The sequence below is a fragment of the Myotis davidii genome, unplaced genomic scaffold (assembly GCF_000327345.1).
Source record: "Myotis davidii unplaced genomic scaffold, ASM32734v1 scaffold534, whole genome shotgun sequence".
Lineage (NCBI taxonomy): Eukaryota > Metazoa > Chordata > Mammalia > Chiroptera > Vespertilionidae > Myotis > Myotis davidii.
Window position 1 is genome coordinate 5,561,008 of NW_006286678.1, and position 12,266 is coordinate 5,573,273.

The window sequence follows — 12,266 nt, forward strand, 5'->3', positions numbered from 1 at the left end:
GGCAGGAGGAGGCGCTGCAGCCACCGCCTCGATCGCCGCGGGGCCCTGCCCCTACGTGTGCGTGCACCGTTTCGGGACGCCGGGCACGCGCCGTCCCCTATGCTTCCGGTTCGTTTCTGGCTCCTCCGGCGAAATAGCCAATCATTGCCAGGGTCGGGTGACGTCACTGCATACCGGCGGCGGCTTCCCGAGGAGCGGCGCTGGGCGTGGGTGATCGCCCCCTAGCGGCGGGACGGAGGGAGGCGGGAGTGGAGGCCTCGGACCTTGGAGGAGCGGGCTGAGTGCTTTTGAGAAATTCTAGTGTTTCTATTTCTGTGGTAAGCTGGAAAGAAAACTAGAGGCCTCAGGTATATGAGAGTGGGGACCAAGTGCTCCTTGTTAAGGGTGGATGGAAAAAGCATACATAAAGTCAGTCTTAAATGACAAAAGAAGCATGAGGGTCGGGAGAAGACCAGAGGCTGCCTAGGTGTGGGAAGGTTTTGCACGAGTTTGGAGGGAAGAACCGAAGAGACCACGGCCCTCCAGGCCAGCTGAGACAGACCAATCCGGAGAAACCTGTGCCTGGACCTTGTGCATCACATCCATCCTCCCAGAGGCAATCTGGTCTCAGCCCGACACACTCATTCTTCACATGGAATTAATGTTAGCATCTACAACGGTTTAACTTGTAAACTTGCTTTGTATAGAAGTATGCTATCTATAAATACTAGGGATTTATGCCTCATTTCGTTTACATAAGATTATAATAGGTACTTTGACACGTGTCTGACCCTTTATCCAAGTTTGAGAATTATTATGGTTGATGATAGTAATTCCAAGCAGAGCCGCCAGGTTTCTGTTTCAGGAAGGCTACCGTGGTGGCTGCATGGAGGCAGAGAGTCTGATTAGGGGGGAGGCTCTGACAAGGACTCAGGAGAGGATGAGGGACTGAACTAGGACAGGGGTGATAGGGAAGGGGAGGAGGAAACAGCCATGCCCTTTGGGAAAATTGGCTGATTGATTAGTATCCAAAGTCGGTCCTGGGGAGAGAAAGAGCATCAGCCAGGAAAATTTTTAAATTTCAAGCTTAGATGATGAGGAGATAACAACTGGGATAAAAAATCCAGGAGGAGGAAAGGCTGAGTAAAGGATGGTAAATGATTTCCATAAACAAAGGGGTGATGGGAAACTATGAAGGTGGATGCCATCGTCCACGTAGGGTATAAAGAAGGAGAAATAGGCTGGCAGAATCCGGGGGAAAACCAGCATTAAAGGGCAGTGGATGGAGGAAGAGAAGTCCATGAAGGACACTGAGGAGAAACAAGCTAAAAGACAGGAAGAGAATTTAGAGAGTCCGGTACCATGGACTCGAAGGATGGAGCATTTAGGGAAAATGGAATAATGAACAGCACTAAATAGTGCAGAGGGGTCTGCTAAGATAAATTTTAAATGTTTCTTGAATCAGCTTATTAGCAGATCCTTTTGTTGTTTTTCAAACTTTTTATGATGGAAAATGTCCAACATAAGCAGAGAATAGAACAACGGGCCCTTATTTACCTGGGAGAGTGAGTTCATTTTGTTGGAGACCCGTGCCTCAGCCGTGCTGTAGCTCTCAGCGATCTGTCGGAGTAAAAGTACCACTTCATGTACCTTTTATCCCAATGATTCTCCAATGATCAACTCATGGCCAATTTTGCTTCTTTTATACCCCTGCTGTCCTCCCCCCACCCCAGTTATTTGATGCATATTTCTGACATTGTATCACTTTATCAATATGTTTATCAGTATGTTCTCTAAAACATAAGGGTTCTTCTTTAAAACAAAATCATGGTTATCACATCTGAAAAAAATGAACAATTCTTAATGTCATCAAGCATCTAGATATTCACATTTCCCCCATTGTTTTATATTTAATTTTTTTTAAAATTGATGTTAGAAGAAGGGAGAGGGGGCGAGAGATAGAAACATCAGTGATAAGTATCCTTGATCGGCTGCCTCCTACACATCCCATACTGGGGATCGAGCCTGAAACCCCAGGCATGTGCCCCTGACTGGAATTGAACCTGGGACCCTTCAGTCCGCAGGCCAACACTCTCCACTGAGCCAAACCAGCTAGAGCTATATTTAGTTTTAAAAAATTGTTTATGTGAATCATGAGTAAGGACCATACTTTGCAGCTAATATGTCTCTTGAATTTTTTTTTAAATATATTTTATTGATTTTTCACAGAGAGGAAGGGAGAGAGATAGTCAGAAACATCGATGAGAGAGAAACATCGATCAGCTGCCTCCTGCACATCTCCCAGTGGGGATGTGCCCGCAACCCAGGTACATGCCCTTGACCAGAATCGAACCTGGGACCTTTCAGTCCTCAGGCTGATGCTCTATCCACTGAGCCAAACTGCTTTTGGCAGTCTCTTGAATTTTTAAAAGACTTTGTCCATTCTCCATCTTTCCCCCCTTATTATTTAATTAATTTATTTTTTAAGAAACCAGGTCATTTATCCTGTAAAGTTTCTCAAAGTCTGAATTTTGCTGAGCTTCTACTGGCATAATTTAGTGTGTTCCTCAGCTCTGTATTTGTGACAAATTGTTAGTTAGAGGCTTAATCAGATTTAGATTTGATTGTTTTGGTAAAACTAATTCATAGGTGGTTTTACTGCATTTACCAGGAGGCATACAGTGGTGGTCTTTTTGTGATATTAGTAATTAATGGTGATCGTTGTCTAGACTAGCATTGCTCAAACTTGGCACTGTTGACATTATGGGCTGGATAGTTCTTTCTCGTAGGAAGTTGTTCTCTGCACTGTAGGATGTTTAGTAGCATCTCTGGCCTCTACCCACTGAATGCCGGTAGCAACTCCCCCAATTGTGATAACCAAAAATGCTTCCAGACAATTGTTAAATTTCCCTTAGTGGGCTAAATGTCCTTGATTGAGAACCACTGGTCTAGGTTCATTAATAGAGGATTTAGAACATAATATTTTCATTTGAGCCTTCCTTCTTTGTTAGGCAGAATAAATACCTCTACAAAGAGAAACTTTTACACATTAACTGTTTGTTTCCTAGAGCTACGTTTCATATAGGAAAGCAAGAAAAATGTTGATTTGTTTCCCTTTTATTTTATCAGCTTTTAAAGTAATGAATTGGTTACCTAGCATTTTCTAAAGGAACCAGTGATTTTTTTTGGTACTATTATGACTAATACTTTAACACATATATGATGTGTCTCAATCATTGGCAGTTTTTAAATATTTTGATGCTTAAGTTGACCTATTTGGCCAGTGAGAACTTACTCAAGTTGGCGCCTGAGAGTCCTTTTGCTATGACCTTTTTAAGGTTTCTTGCTCCTTGATATGATAAAATTTTCCAGGCTCATTTTGTGCGTTCCTAGACTAGAGCTGGTATCAGCGATTTTCTCCAATGATTCATGGTCCCTCTTAATTGGAAATGGTATTTAGAGAACACATTCTGGGCACTAGGGATGTAGGTTATTTGACCTTAGGAAAAGCAGTTAAATGAAAGCACATAGTCAATTACCTGTTCTCAAAACAGCCCCCTGCACCACCTTTTTATAAAAAATTTCAAACATGCAAAGAAGTTGAAGGAATGCACAATGAACAGCTGTACCGTACACTCTCACCTAGACTCAACAATTGTTTATATTTTATTGTGTTTGTTCTCTCTCTTCTTTCTCATGTGGTATGGTATGGTAGGATAGGGCATCACATCATATAACTTTTTAAAATCCTCACCCGAGAACATGTTTCTACTGATTTTTAGAGAGAAAGAGAGAGAAACATTGATCAGTTGCCTACTGTACATGCCTCCATCAGGATCGACATTCCAGCAACTGAGCCACACTGGCCAGGGCTCATATATAATTTTTATTGTACCATTTGAAAAATAAGTTTCAGGCACTGTGACACTTCATTAGCATTATCTGCTAAGATCATTTTCTATGTCACCATAATACCATTATCATATCTTGAATTACTTTCTTCAGTTAGTTTTATTGTCTTCTTAGGTCTCTCTTGCTGTTTCTTCTTCATCTTCCTGATCTCTAAACAGTGGTGTATCCACAGCTCCATCATTGGACCTCTTCTCTTCTCTCTACACCCGTACATGGTAGGTCATTCCATAACTCCAAGGCTCTAAATACTATTTATATTCTCGTGGCTACCACTTTTTCTCTCTCGATCCAGTCTGTCCTCTGAACTCGAGACTCCTGTACTCAATTACTTCATGGTCTTGGTTGTTACAGAACATTTGCACACATTGATTTGAGCCTCACAACAGTGGCAGGGTGCCGATAGTGTCTGCCTTTTGTAAGTGACAGAGGGGTTTAGGATAGTAAATGACTTGCCCGGTCACGTGAAGCTTAGCTTTTCTGACTCCTACATAGTACACCCTGTGCCACGGGGAAGTGACTAGCAGGGAGTGGCAGGTCTATTTGTTGAGTGGGTGATGATCCAGATTACGGTAGGCATTCAGTAAATGTCAAGTTATACTAGTGACAATTACGATGTCACCCTGCCTAGAGGCCTCTAGTTTCCTTTTCCCCGCATCACCTCCCCTCGGACTCCCCTCAGAGACCCTCTTTCCAGTGAGCTCCGTCACCTTTAGTCAAGACTCACAAAGAGCGAATCCACGTCTCCTCAGGCAGGTGCTCAGATGAGGGCTTAAGAAGGAAGGGCCCTCTTTTGAGATAGAACTGAAGAGACCTAACAGTTTCGCCCTTCCACCTCAGGCCTTCCTCGGGGTCCTGGAGTGGCGAGGCTGTACTGCCCCTCTTCCCTGCCCCCACGTGGCAGGACTGCACTTGTTTTGGAGTAGAGAGACCTGTGAGCCTCTGCTCTCAGGTTCTGCTGGCTTTGGCCCAGGCCATCATCACACTAGCGCCCCCTCCCCTCTCTCCTCCCTTCGCTCCACCCCTGCCTCTGGCCCCGCCCCACAGCCCTGGACACCGGGTAAACAGCCCAGAGCCTCTGCTCGCTCAAAGGGAAACAAGAGAGACAGCCTGTGTTCCCATGGCTATGGCCAGCACCTTCATACCCGGGCTGAACCCTCAGAATCCTCATTATATCCCCGGGTAAGACTTCTACCCAGAGCACAGCCCTGCGTGCTTCCGGGAATGGGGGTTTAGGGATACAGGAGTTGTGCACCTAGACCTTGGGGGCCGAGTGGACACACCTGTACAGCAGGCCCAGGGCTGGGATATCGATGGTGTTGGATAGAAAATGAAAAGCAAGGAATAGTAGCCAGGCCGGCCACAAAGCTCTGTGTTGTCTTTTCCATGGTAACAGGGTAGCAGCAGAGGGAAATGCCTGCTCCAAATGTACAACCAGCCGAGTCCAGAAAAGATCAGGGCTTCAGAGCTCTCTGCTTCCGTCTCTGGGGAGGGTGGGCAGGGGGAATCTAGAGATGAGTGGGGGAGTCCTGTGCCACAGGTACACCGGACACTGCCCACTGCTTCGGTTCAGAAAAAAAAAATGGGCAGATCCGGTCAGCTACTCCGGGGAGCTCCTGGCATAGCCTGGCCCCCTGCTCATCGCATACTTCTGCCTCCCATTCGGCCTCCAAGATCTCCCGAGGTTCCTCGTGGAAGCCTGCCTGTCAGGAGTGGGCACAAGAGGCTCAGTTCCAGCATGATCCCTGGGTACACAGGTATGTACACAAATATAAACGGGTGCCCCATCCCTGAACGTGTGTCCCACACACTAACAGAGCTCTTCTGTGCCCCCTGCCCACCCAGGTTTTATCCCCCAGGCACAGTTCATCTTTGCCAAGAACTGCAGCCGGGTCTGGGCTGAGGTTCTGAATGGTTTTACTCAGTGGCACGGAGAACAAGGGAGTCAGGAGCTGTCAAAGCAGGTCAAGGGAGAAGATGTGGAGGAAGACCAAGAATCAGAGCCAAAGCTGAAGCCAGAGCTGGAGGCGCAGGGGGCAGAGCTGGGGCAGGAGGCAGGACAAGTGAGGCTGTGAAGTGGGGGGGAGCGGGGGGGTGCAGTGTGGTGGGAGTGGGGAGCCGTACCTCTGTGTAGGCTGGGGACATGGGCTTGCCTGCCAGCTCCACTCCCTGGGAGCTTGTGTCAGAGCACGGGGGCTAAGTTTGATAGCACCGTTTTTCTTCTGTCAACTCCCCTCACAAGGCTTCCCCCTATTCCATGGATGACGGAGATCCCCACAAGTTCTTCATGTCAGGTGAGGGAGGTGGGTAATGACTAAAGGCGTGGGAGGCCCCCAGGAGGTCCTGACCCAGAATCCCCACTCCCCAGGTTTCACTGGCTATGTGCCCCGTGCCCGCTTCCTCTTCGGCTCCAGCTTTCCTGTGCTCACCAACCAGGCACTGCAGGAATTTGGACAGATGTGCTCAAAGGGCAAACGCCAGAAGGATCTCAAACATCTCCCCCCACTTTCAAGGACCTACCCTCAGAACCTGGGTCTTTTGCCTAACTATGGAGGCTATGTGCCAGGTGAGGGTGTGTGTGTGTGTGTGTGTGTGTGAGAGAGAGAGAGAGAGAGAGAGAGAGAGAGAGAGAGGTGGAGGTAGTTTTGGTAGTTGGAAATAATAGATATGAGGGGACCTCAGGGCATGCAGTTCAGCTTTATCATTGGGCAGGAAAGAAAACTGAGGAACGGAGGGAGCTCACAGTGGGGAATTAGGACCAGATTTTGGAGGACAGCTTGGAGGGTCTAGGCAACTGGCTGAGAAATAAATGGCTTTTCCATGCCACTGACTACATGTGACAGACTCTCTTGACCACACAGGATATAAGTTCCAGTTTGGCCGCACATATGGGCATCTCACCCAGGATGCTCTGGGCCTCAGCACCATCCAGAAGCAGCTCGTGGCGTAGGTACCTGGACTTCAAATTCCTTCTTCCCTTTTCATGTATCCCAGCCATGCTTTTGGAAGAGAGAGAGATGGACTGGAGGGTAGGGGGAGGCACAAAGAGAATGGTTTGGAGGCCAAGCACCTTTTTTATTAATAGGTGTAATAAATAAATAAATAAATACATAAACAGAAGCCTGGGCTGCTCCTCCCTCTTCTGACCACCAGGCATTGGCCACAGCCTATTTACATCTGGGAGCTTAGGGATCTGGCCCCTTCACTGTCACCCATCATCCTCACTACCTGGCCTGGGAGCCCTGCGGACGGACCTTCTGGTCACCTCCATCCACAGGGACATGCCTGTCTGTACCCATGGAAAGGCTGGCCCAGATGGGCCGGGGAAACCCTGGCAGCCCAGTGCTGCGCCCCTTCCCTCCTTTCCTGGGTGGTCTGGACATGGTCATGGGACAGTTGGGGGAGGGGTAATTAATACTGAGCACAGGAATACATGGCCCCAGCTCCCAGTCTGCTCTCTACAACCAAGCCAGAGGGCTTGGGGGGGACTCTCGGGCTCTGAGTCTGATGGTTATGAGGGTCCCTGAGGCCACCAGCATGCAGAGGACCTCAGTTTTGGCTGTTTCCAGGAGTTGGACTTGGAGTTGGGGTCAAGGTCACGTAGGCCAGAGGCACCAGGCCAGTGTCAGGGCCACGGCTGCAGCGCAGCCAGTCTCCTCCGGCTGGCCCCAGCACTTGGAGGACATCTCCCTTGTGGAAGCTCAGCTGTCCAGGGCCTGTGGCCAGATGGTGGCACAGTGCTTTTACCTCGCTGGAGAAACAACAAATGGAGGTCAGAGAAACCCCACCCAAACAAAACCCAGTCCCTAGTCCTTCAGGCCCCCAGGGCTCACCATGGAGGCTTGGAGGGCAGGGCTGGAGCGTGCGGCTCCTGCAGGCTCTCCTTGGGCTCTGGCTCCCGGCGGGCACCCACGGTCTGCGCCACGAGTTGGAACATGGACTTGTCCAGACTCAGCCAGTCCGAGGGCAGCCTAGGGGTTAGCAGTCAGGGGTTTGAGCTCTGGCTTAGACCAGGCTCCCCACTCCCTCTGTCTACACTACGGGCTGCCTCTCACCTGTTTGTGGGCCGGATCTCCCGTTGAGTCTTTCGGGATCCAAAGAGGTGTCCCCACTTGATGCCCCCAGGTGACGGTCCGGAGGCTCCTTCTTCACTTTCTGCTGGGGGGGCAGTAGACCCCTCTCTCTCCCGACTGTGTCTCAGCTCAGCCAGCACAGAATCAGGGGGGCTCCCCATCCAGAAGGGCCAGCCCCTATCCCGGCCAAGGGTCTCCTCAGGGGCAGGGCAGGCCTCAGCTCCCTCTACTACTCCCTCTCGCGGGGGTGGCCCCCCACCTCCTGCCCCTTTCTTTTTCTCACTGCTGCCGCCACTGCAGCTATTGCTGCCACCACGGGGGAACCTAGAACCTTCAGTGGAGCCGTCAATGTAGACCTGGGAGCTCTGCATGAGCTGGTACCACCAACCAGACTGCCCACTTCGGGCCCTGCCACGCTCCGAGCCCGCAGCTGCCTCTGTCACCTCTTCCGTCTCCTCCTCTTCCTCATCTTCTCCCCCTTCTGGGGCACCCACACCTTTCACCCGTTTCCCATGGGCTGCGCTGTCCATGTCTCCGGGGCCCTCCTGGCTCCGGGCCCGGGCCAACTGCAGCGTTGAGTGGGCGGACAGCAGCAGGTCCTGGGACACGCGCAGCAGTTCCTTGTGCTGCCGCTGCTGCTGCCCACTTTGCAGCAGCCGGTGCTGGAACAGCAAGTCCAGGCTGAAGGGCAGCAGGGCCAGGGGCTGCAGCAGCAGCAGCAGCTCCTCGAAGAGGCCAGGGCACACGGTATGCGCTGCACTCAGGAAGCCCCATGGCTGGTAGTGGGTCTGGATGATATCTAGGGAGGAAGAGAGAGGGACTGAGCCGCACAGGAAGGCAGAGCCTGGCCTGGCGTGGCCTTTGAAAGGCAACCTGGGCAGGGCCACTGCATCGTGCTGCACAGGCTGTAATGTGCTACTTAGAGGCACTACAGTGGAGGCGATTCCTGAAGTGTTGGTGCATTAGCTGCACCTTAAGGGGCAGCCGTGAGCTCAGATGGCCTGAGTGTCCCGCTGACTGCCAGGCTCTGCCACAGCAGAAGCTGGGGAAGGACTCTAGTAGAAGCCCAAGCTTTGCATGGTTCCCCTCTCCACCTCTAGCATCTGAAAAGACAGCTGTGCCTCGCTCTGGAGCCTGTGAGGCCTGGCCTATGATGAGTTTGCAAGACAGGGCAGGGTTCTGGGCATTACCTTCGTGGTTATAGAGGTGATTAAACCAGAACTCCAGGGACCGGATGCTGTAGGGAGATAGGTGAAGAGAGTTGAGTCTTATGTGGGCATCGCCAGATCATAAGGTGCAAAGGAGACAGACACAGGGTCAGACACAGGGCAGACTACAGGTGAACGTCTCTCTTCTATGGCAGGGATGCTACCTGGTTCATTTTATGTCATGTAGTTCTGAAAAGTCAGTGAAGATGTGGGGCGGGGGTTGGGGGGGCGCTGGTGGTGAACATGTGTTTCACAAACCAGTCACTTCCTTCTAGAATGGAGTCACTTTGCACAAGACCCAGGAAGTCAGGGCAGCTCCTGAGTGGAGCACAGAGCCGAAGGGGGTGACCTGGGCCCATGCTTGAGAAAGAAAATACTATGACATGGATCCCAAGGTGGACTTAGGGTCAAGCAGGATTTGGGAGCAGTGCTGGCATTGAGAGGATCAGGGTTTACAATATCCAGAGAAACAGAACCAGATTAATTTCCAAAGAAGCCAGACTGTGGATTTGTAAAAGCGGAAGACCGTGTTGGTGTCAGTGCCAGAGGATCGTGCGTGTGGTGGGAAACCACTGATATACCGAGAGGCTGAGCTAGGGGGAGAGCAGTGAGCCCGTGCTCTGGCAGCAGGTCCCACAGATCCCCCTTTCTGTCTCAGGTAGGGAGCTGCTTCCTCAGAGGCAGCCGTGACCAGGGGGAGGGCTGGTGGCTGCAGATCTCGCTGCGCCACCACACTCACTTGAGCAGGCCGAGGACGAAGGCGTCAAAGCGCATGGTGTGACTGGTGAGCTCCGGGAACTGGCTGACCTTGTTGTAGAGGCCGTGCAGGACCTTGGTGGACGGGCCTGGGAGGAAGCCAGAATTGCGGGTCACATGCCCAATCTCTGGAACCCTAAATTCACCCTGGGGTCCCCATCTTGCACACAGCACTTACCTAGTTGTGTAGAAGCCTCAACCACACTCCACGGCATGTTCTTACGTTGCCCGATGATGACATCCAGCACAAAGGCCTTGAGCCCATCCTCCAGCACAGCCCGGACCGCGGGGCACAAGTACTTGAGGACCAGGTGGCCTACGTTGGGGCTAACAGAACTGTTCCCCAGCTTTGCCTGTGGAGGCAGTAGGGAAGTACAGGGGATCACTGCAAGTTCAACCCTGGTCCTCTCTGACCTTCTTAGCCCTTATGGTGCTTCTTTGTGATCCCCATTCCTAAGTATCAACTCTGGGTTCGAGGTGGCAGCACAGGGAAGGTGAGGGTCAGCAGGTAGAGCTCAGCTCTCCACAGTTTCTTGCCTACCTTCACCCCAGGATCCCGGCTTGTGCCAAAATGGGCCACGATGAGGTCCACTGCAGTGTTAACAGCTTTCACCAGCCCTGCAAGCGAGGATTTGATGTAACAGCTCCCCGAAAGGTCCCTGAGCAACTCAGCTGGGACTGAGCCCTCCGTGGGAGGAGGATGGGCTTCCATACACTCTCTCTGTCCCTGCAACATGGGTCTCATCAAGGTACCAGGCCCAGGCCACTTCCTGTTTTTCCCAGTTCTCCAGCCCCTCCTGTTTTCACGTCCCAGCTGGGACCCACTTTAATGATTACATTATTGAGACCCTCAAAGCCCTAACTTCCTTGCCATCTTACTCCAATCCTGGGTCAATCTATCTGTCTTCTCCACTCTGAGACACCAGGCTACTGTCTGCTGGGTAAAGTCCAGGGCCACTCACACCAGTGAGCGACAAGGGCACTTCTCTGAAGTGTGCCTTGTGGCACCCTCGGCTATGCTCTCAAGTTGCCATGCCTAATCTTTACCCCTCTTCTCAAGCCCTTGGTTCTGCTTCACACAGAGAGCAGAGGCCACTGGTCATGAGTTCCTATAACTTTCCTCTCCATCCAAAAGACGTAACTATATCATTTCTCTCCTCCCCGCTGCTGCCCCTCTCACTCTCTCCATCTTTTGGAGGAAGGTGGCTGCTCCCCTTCTTGCCCAAGGTTCTTCCCTCTCCCTAAGCTCTCAATCTCCCACTCTGCCTCTGAAAGGGACTTTAGTTTCATCTTTCTCCCCTTTAAGTAATAAGCTCCTTCCCCTTCAGCCCCTCAGTTTTTTCTCTCCATCATCGCACTGAAACTGCTCTCTCTTATGGTCTCATATTTGCTAAATAGCTTGATTCCTTGTCAGTCCATGTCTTACTAGATGTTACCATCATGTTTACCCCGACCTCTAGGCCCTGTGGTAAGTGAATTCCCCCCCCATTAGAGCACATGGACATTTATTTATGACTTGAGTCTCCCTCACTAAGTTCCCGGAGAGAAAAGACTGGAGCCTGACTCCAAAGCACCTGATCAATGACCCTTCCTCACATGTACACACTCATGGCACATGGTACATGACTTCTCTCCCCAATGCCTGTGCTCTCTAATTCCTTCCTGGCACCCGGAATTCTAAGGTTGGGAAATATTCTGGAGGGCCAGGCAGCAGGGCGATAGGCACAGACAGGTAGTGACAACAGAACTCCTGGCCTGAGCTGGGGGAATACCCACCTTTTTTCTGAAGCAGGTCAATGGAAATGGCTTCTGAGTTGCCGTCTGGGGACAGACAAAACTCAGCAGGAGGCTTCTCAGTCAAGGAAAAGGGATCCTGGAAGTCAGGGCAGGTCAGTGATAGCGGCTTCACCATTTGACCTGGAAAAAAGAGGAAAATCAGTCCCACGAACTCTCTTTCCAAGCGTTGCAGCTCAGTTCTGTGCCTTATACCCCCGGAGACTGACGCCTTCTCCAGCCCTTCCCAGCTACGGCAGAGCCTGCCCTGGTATCCTGGGGAACTGCCCACACACCGTTCAGCCGGCAGTTCAGGTGGCCAGCAGCACTGAGGGAGCCAGGGAATTCAAAGATGGGGTTCCTTCGGGTGAGCCGAGCTTCCTGTGGCCTTCGGTCTAGGCTCCCTGACAAACCAGGTGGCCCTAGCGGGTTCTTCCTCCTGTATTCCCGCCACTTGAGTGCTTGAGGTGATAGGTGGTTGGCTGGAAGTAGAACAGATTAGCAGAAGAGACAGGAAAGAATGAGCAGGAGACAGCATTTCATACTGCCCCCCCCCCCCCCCCCCCCG

General features: G+C 51.3%; 2 protein-coding genes across 5 annotated transcripts in view; one reads left to right on the top strand and one right to left on the bottom strand.

The window, feature by feature from the left end:
• The first annotated feature begins 2,416 nt into the window (after positions 1 to 2,416).
• On the top strand, positions 2,417 to 6,918 carry FAM166B (family with sequence similarity 166 member B). The gene is made up of 5 exons (XM_015560541.1): positions 2,417 to 5,645; positions 5,734 to 5,951; positions 6,131 to 6,182; positions 6,257 to 6,454; positions 6,750 to 6,918. Exons 1-5 carry the CDS (start codon positions 5,315 to 5,317, stop codon positions 6,836 to 6,838), a joined length of 888 nt encoding a protein of 295 aa, XP_015416027.1. The 5' UTR covers positions 2,417 to 5,314; the 3' UTR covers positions 6,839 to 6,918.
• Positions 6,919 to 6,942: 24 nt separating this feature from the next.
• RUSC2 (RUN and SH3 domain containing 2) overlaps positions 6,943 to 12,266 on the bottom strand; it is a 31,108-nt gene continuing 25,784 nt past the window's right edge. For 3 of the 4 annotated variants that reach the window (XM_006758516.2, XM_006758514.2, XM_015560539.1), the window contains 9 exons: positions 11,995 to 12,180; positions 11,702 to 11,842; positions 10,467 to 10,543; positions 10,104 to 10,278; positions 9,909 to 10,014; positions 9,152 to 9,198; positions 7,944 to 8,760; positions 7,722 to 7,859; positions 6,943 to 7,639 (listed from right to left, as the gene is read on the bottom strand). In XM_006758516.2, the coding sequence (XP_006758579.1) occupies positions 7,438 to 7,639; positions 7,722 to 7,859; positions 7,944 to 8,760; positions 9,152 to 9,198; positions 9,909 to 10,014; positions 10,104 to 10,278; positions 10,467 to 10,543; positions 11,702 to 11,842; positions 11,995 to 12,180 (1,889 nt within the window). In that variant the 3' untranslated portion in view covers positions 6,943 to 7,437. The remainder of the gene's footprint in view (positions 7,640 to 7,721; positions 7,860 to 7,943; positions 8,761 to 9,151; positions 9,199 to 9,908; positions 10,015 to 10,103; positions 10,279 to 10,466; positions 10,544 to 11,701; positions 11,843 to 11,994; positions 12,181 to 12,266) is intronic. The other variant, XM_015560538.1, reaches the window with a different exon arrangement.

Coding starts and splice junctions, on each gene's coding strand:
- FAM166B (XM_015560541.1), top strand. CDS start 5,315: ATGTACAACCAGCCGAGTCCAGAAAAGATCAGGGCTTCAGAGCTCTCT. Junction 5,952..6,130: donor TGGGGCAGGAGGCAGGACAA/GTGAGGCTGTGA, acceptor TCCCCTCACAAG/GCTTCCCCCTATTCCATGGA. Junction 6,455..6,749: donor CTATGGAGGCTATGTGCCAG/GTGAGGGTGTGT, acceptor TTGACCACACAG/GATATAAGTTCCAGTTTGGC.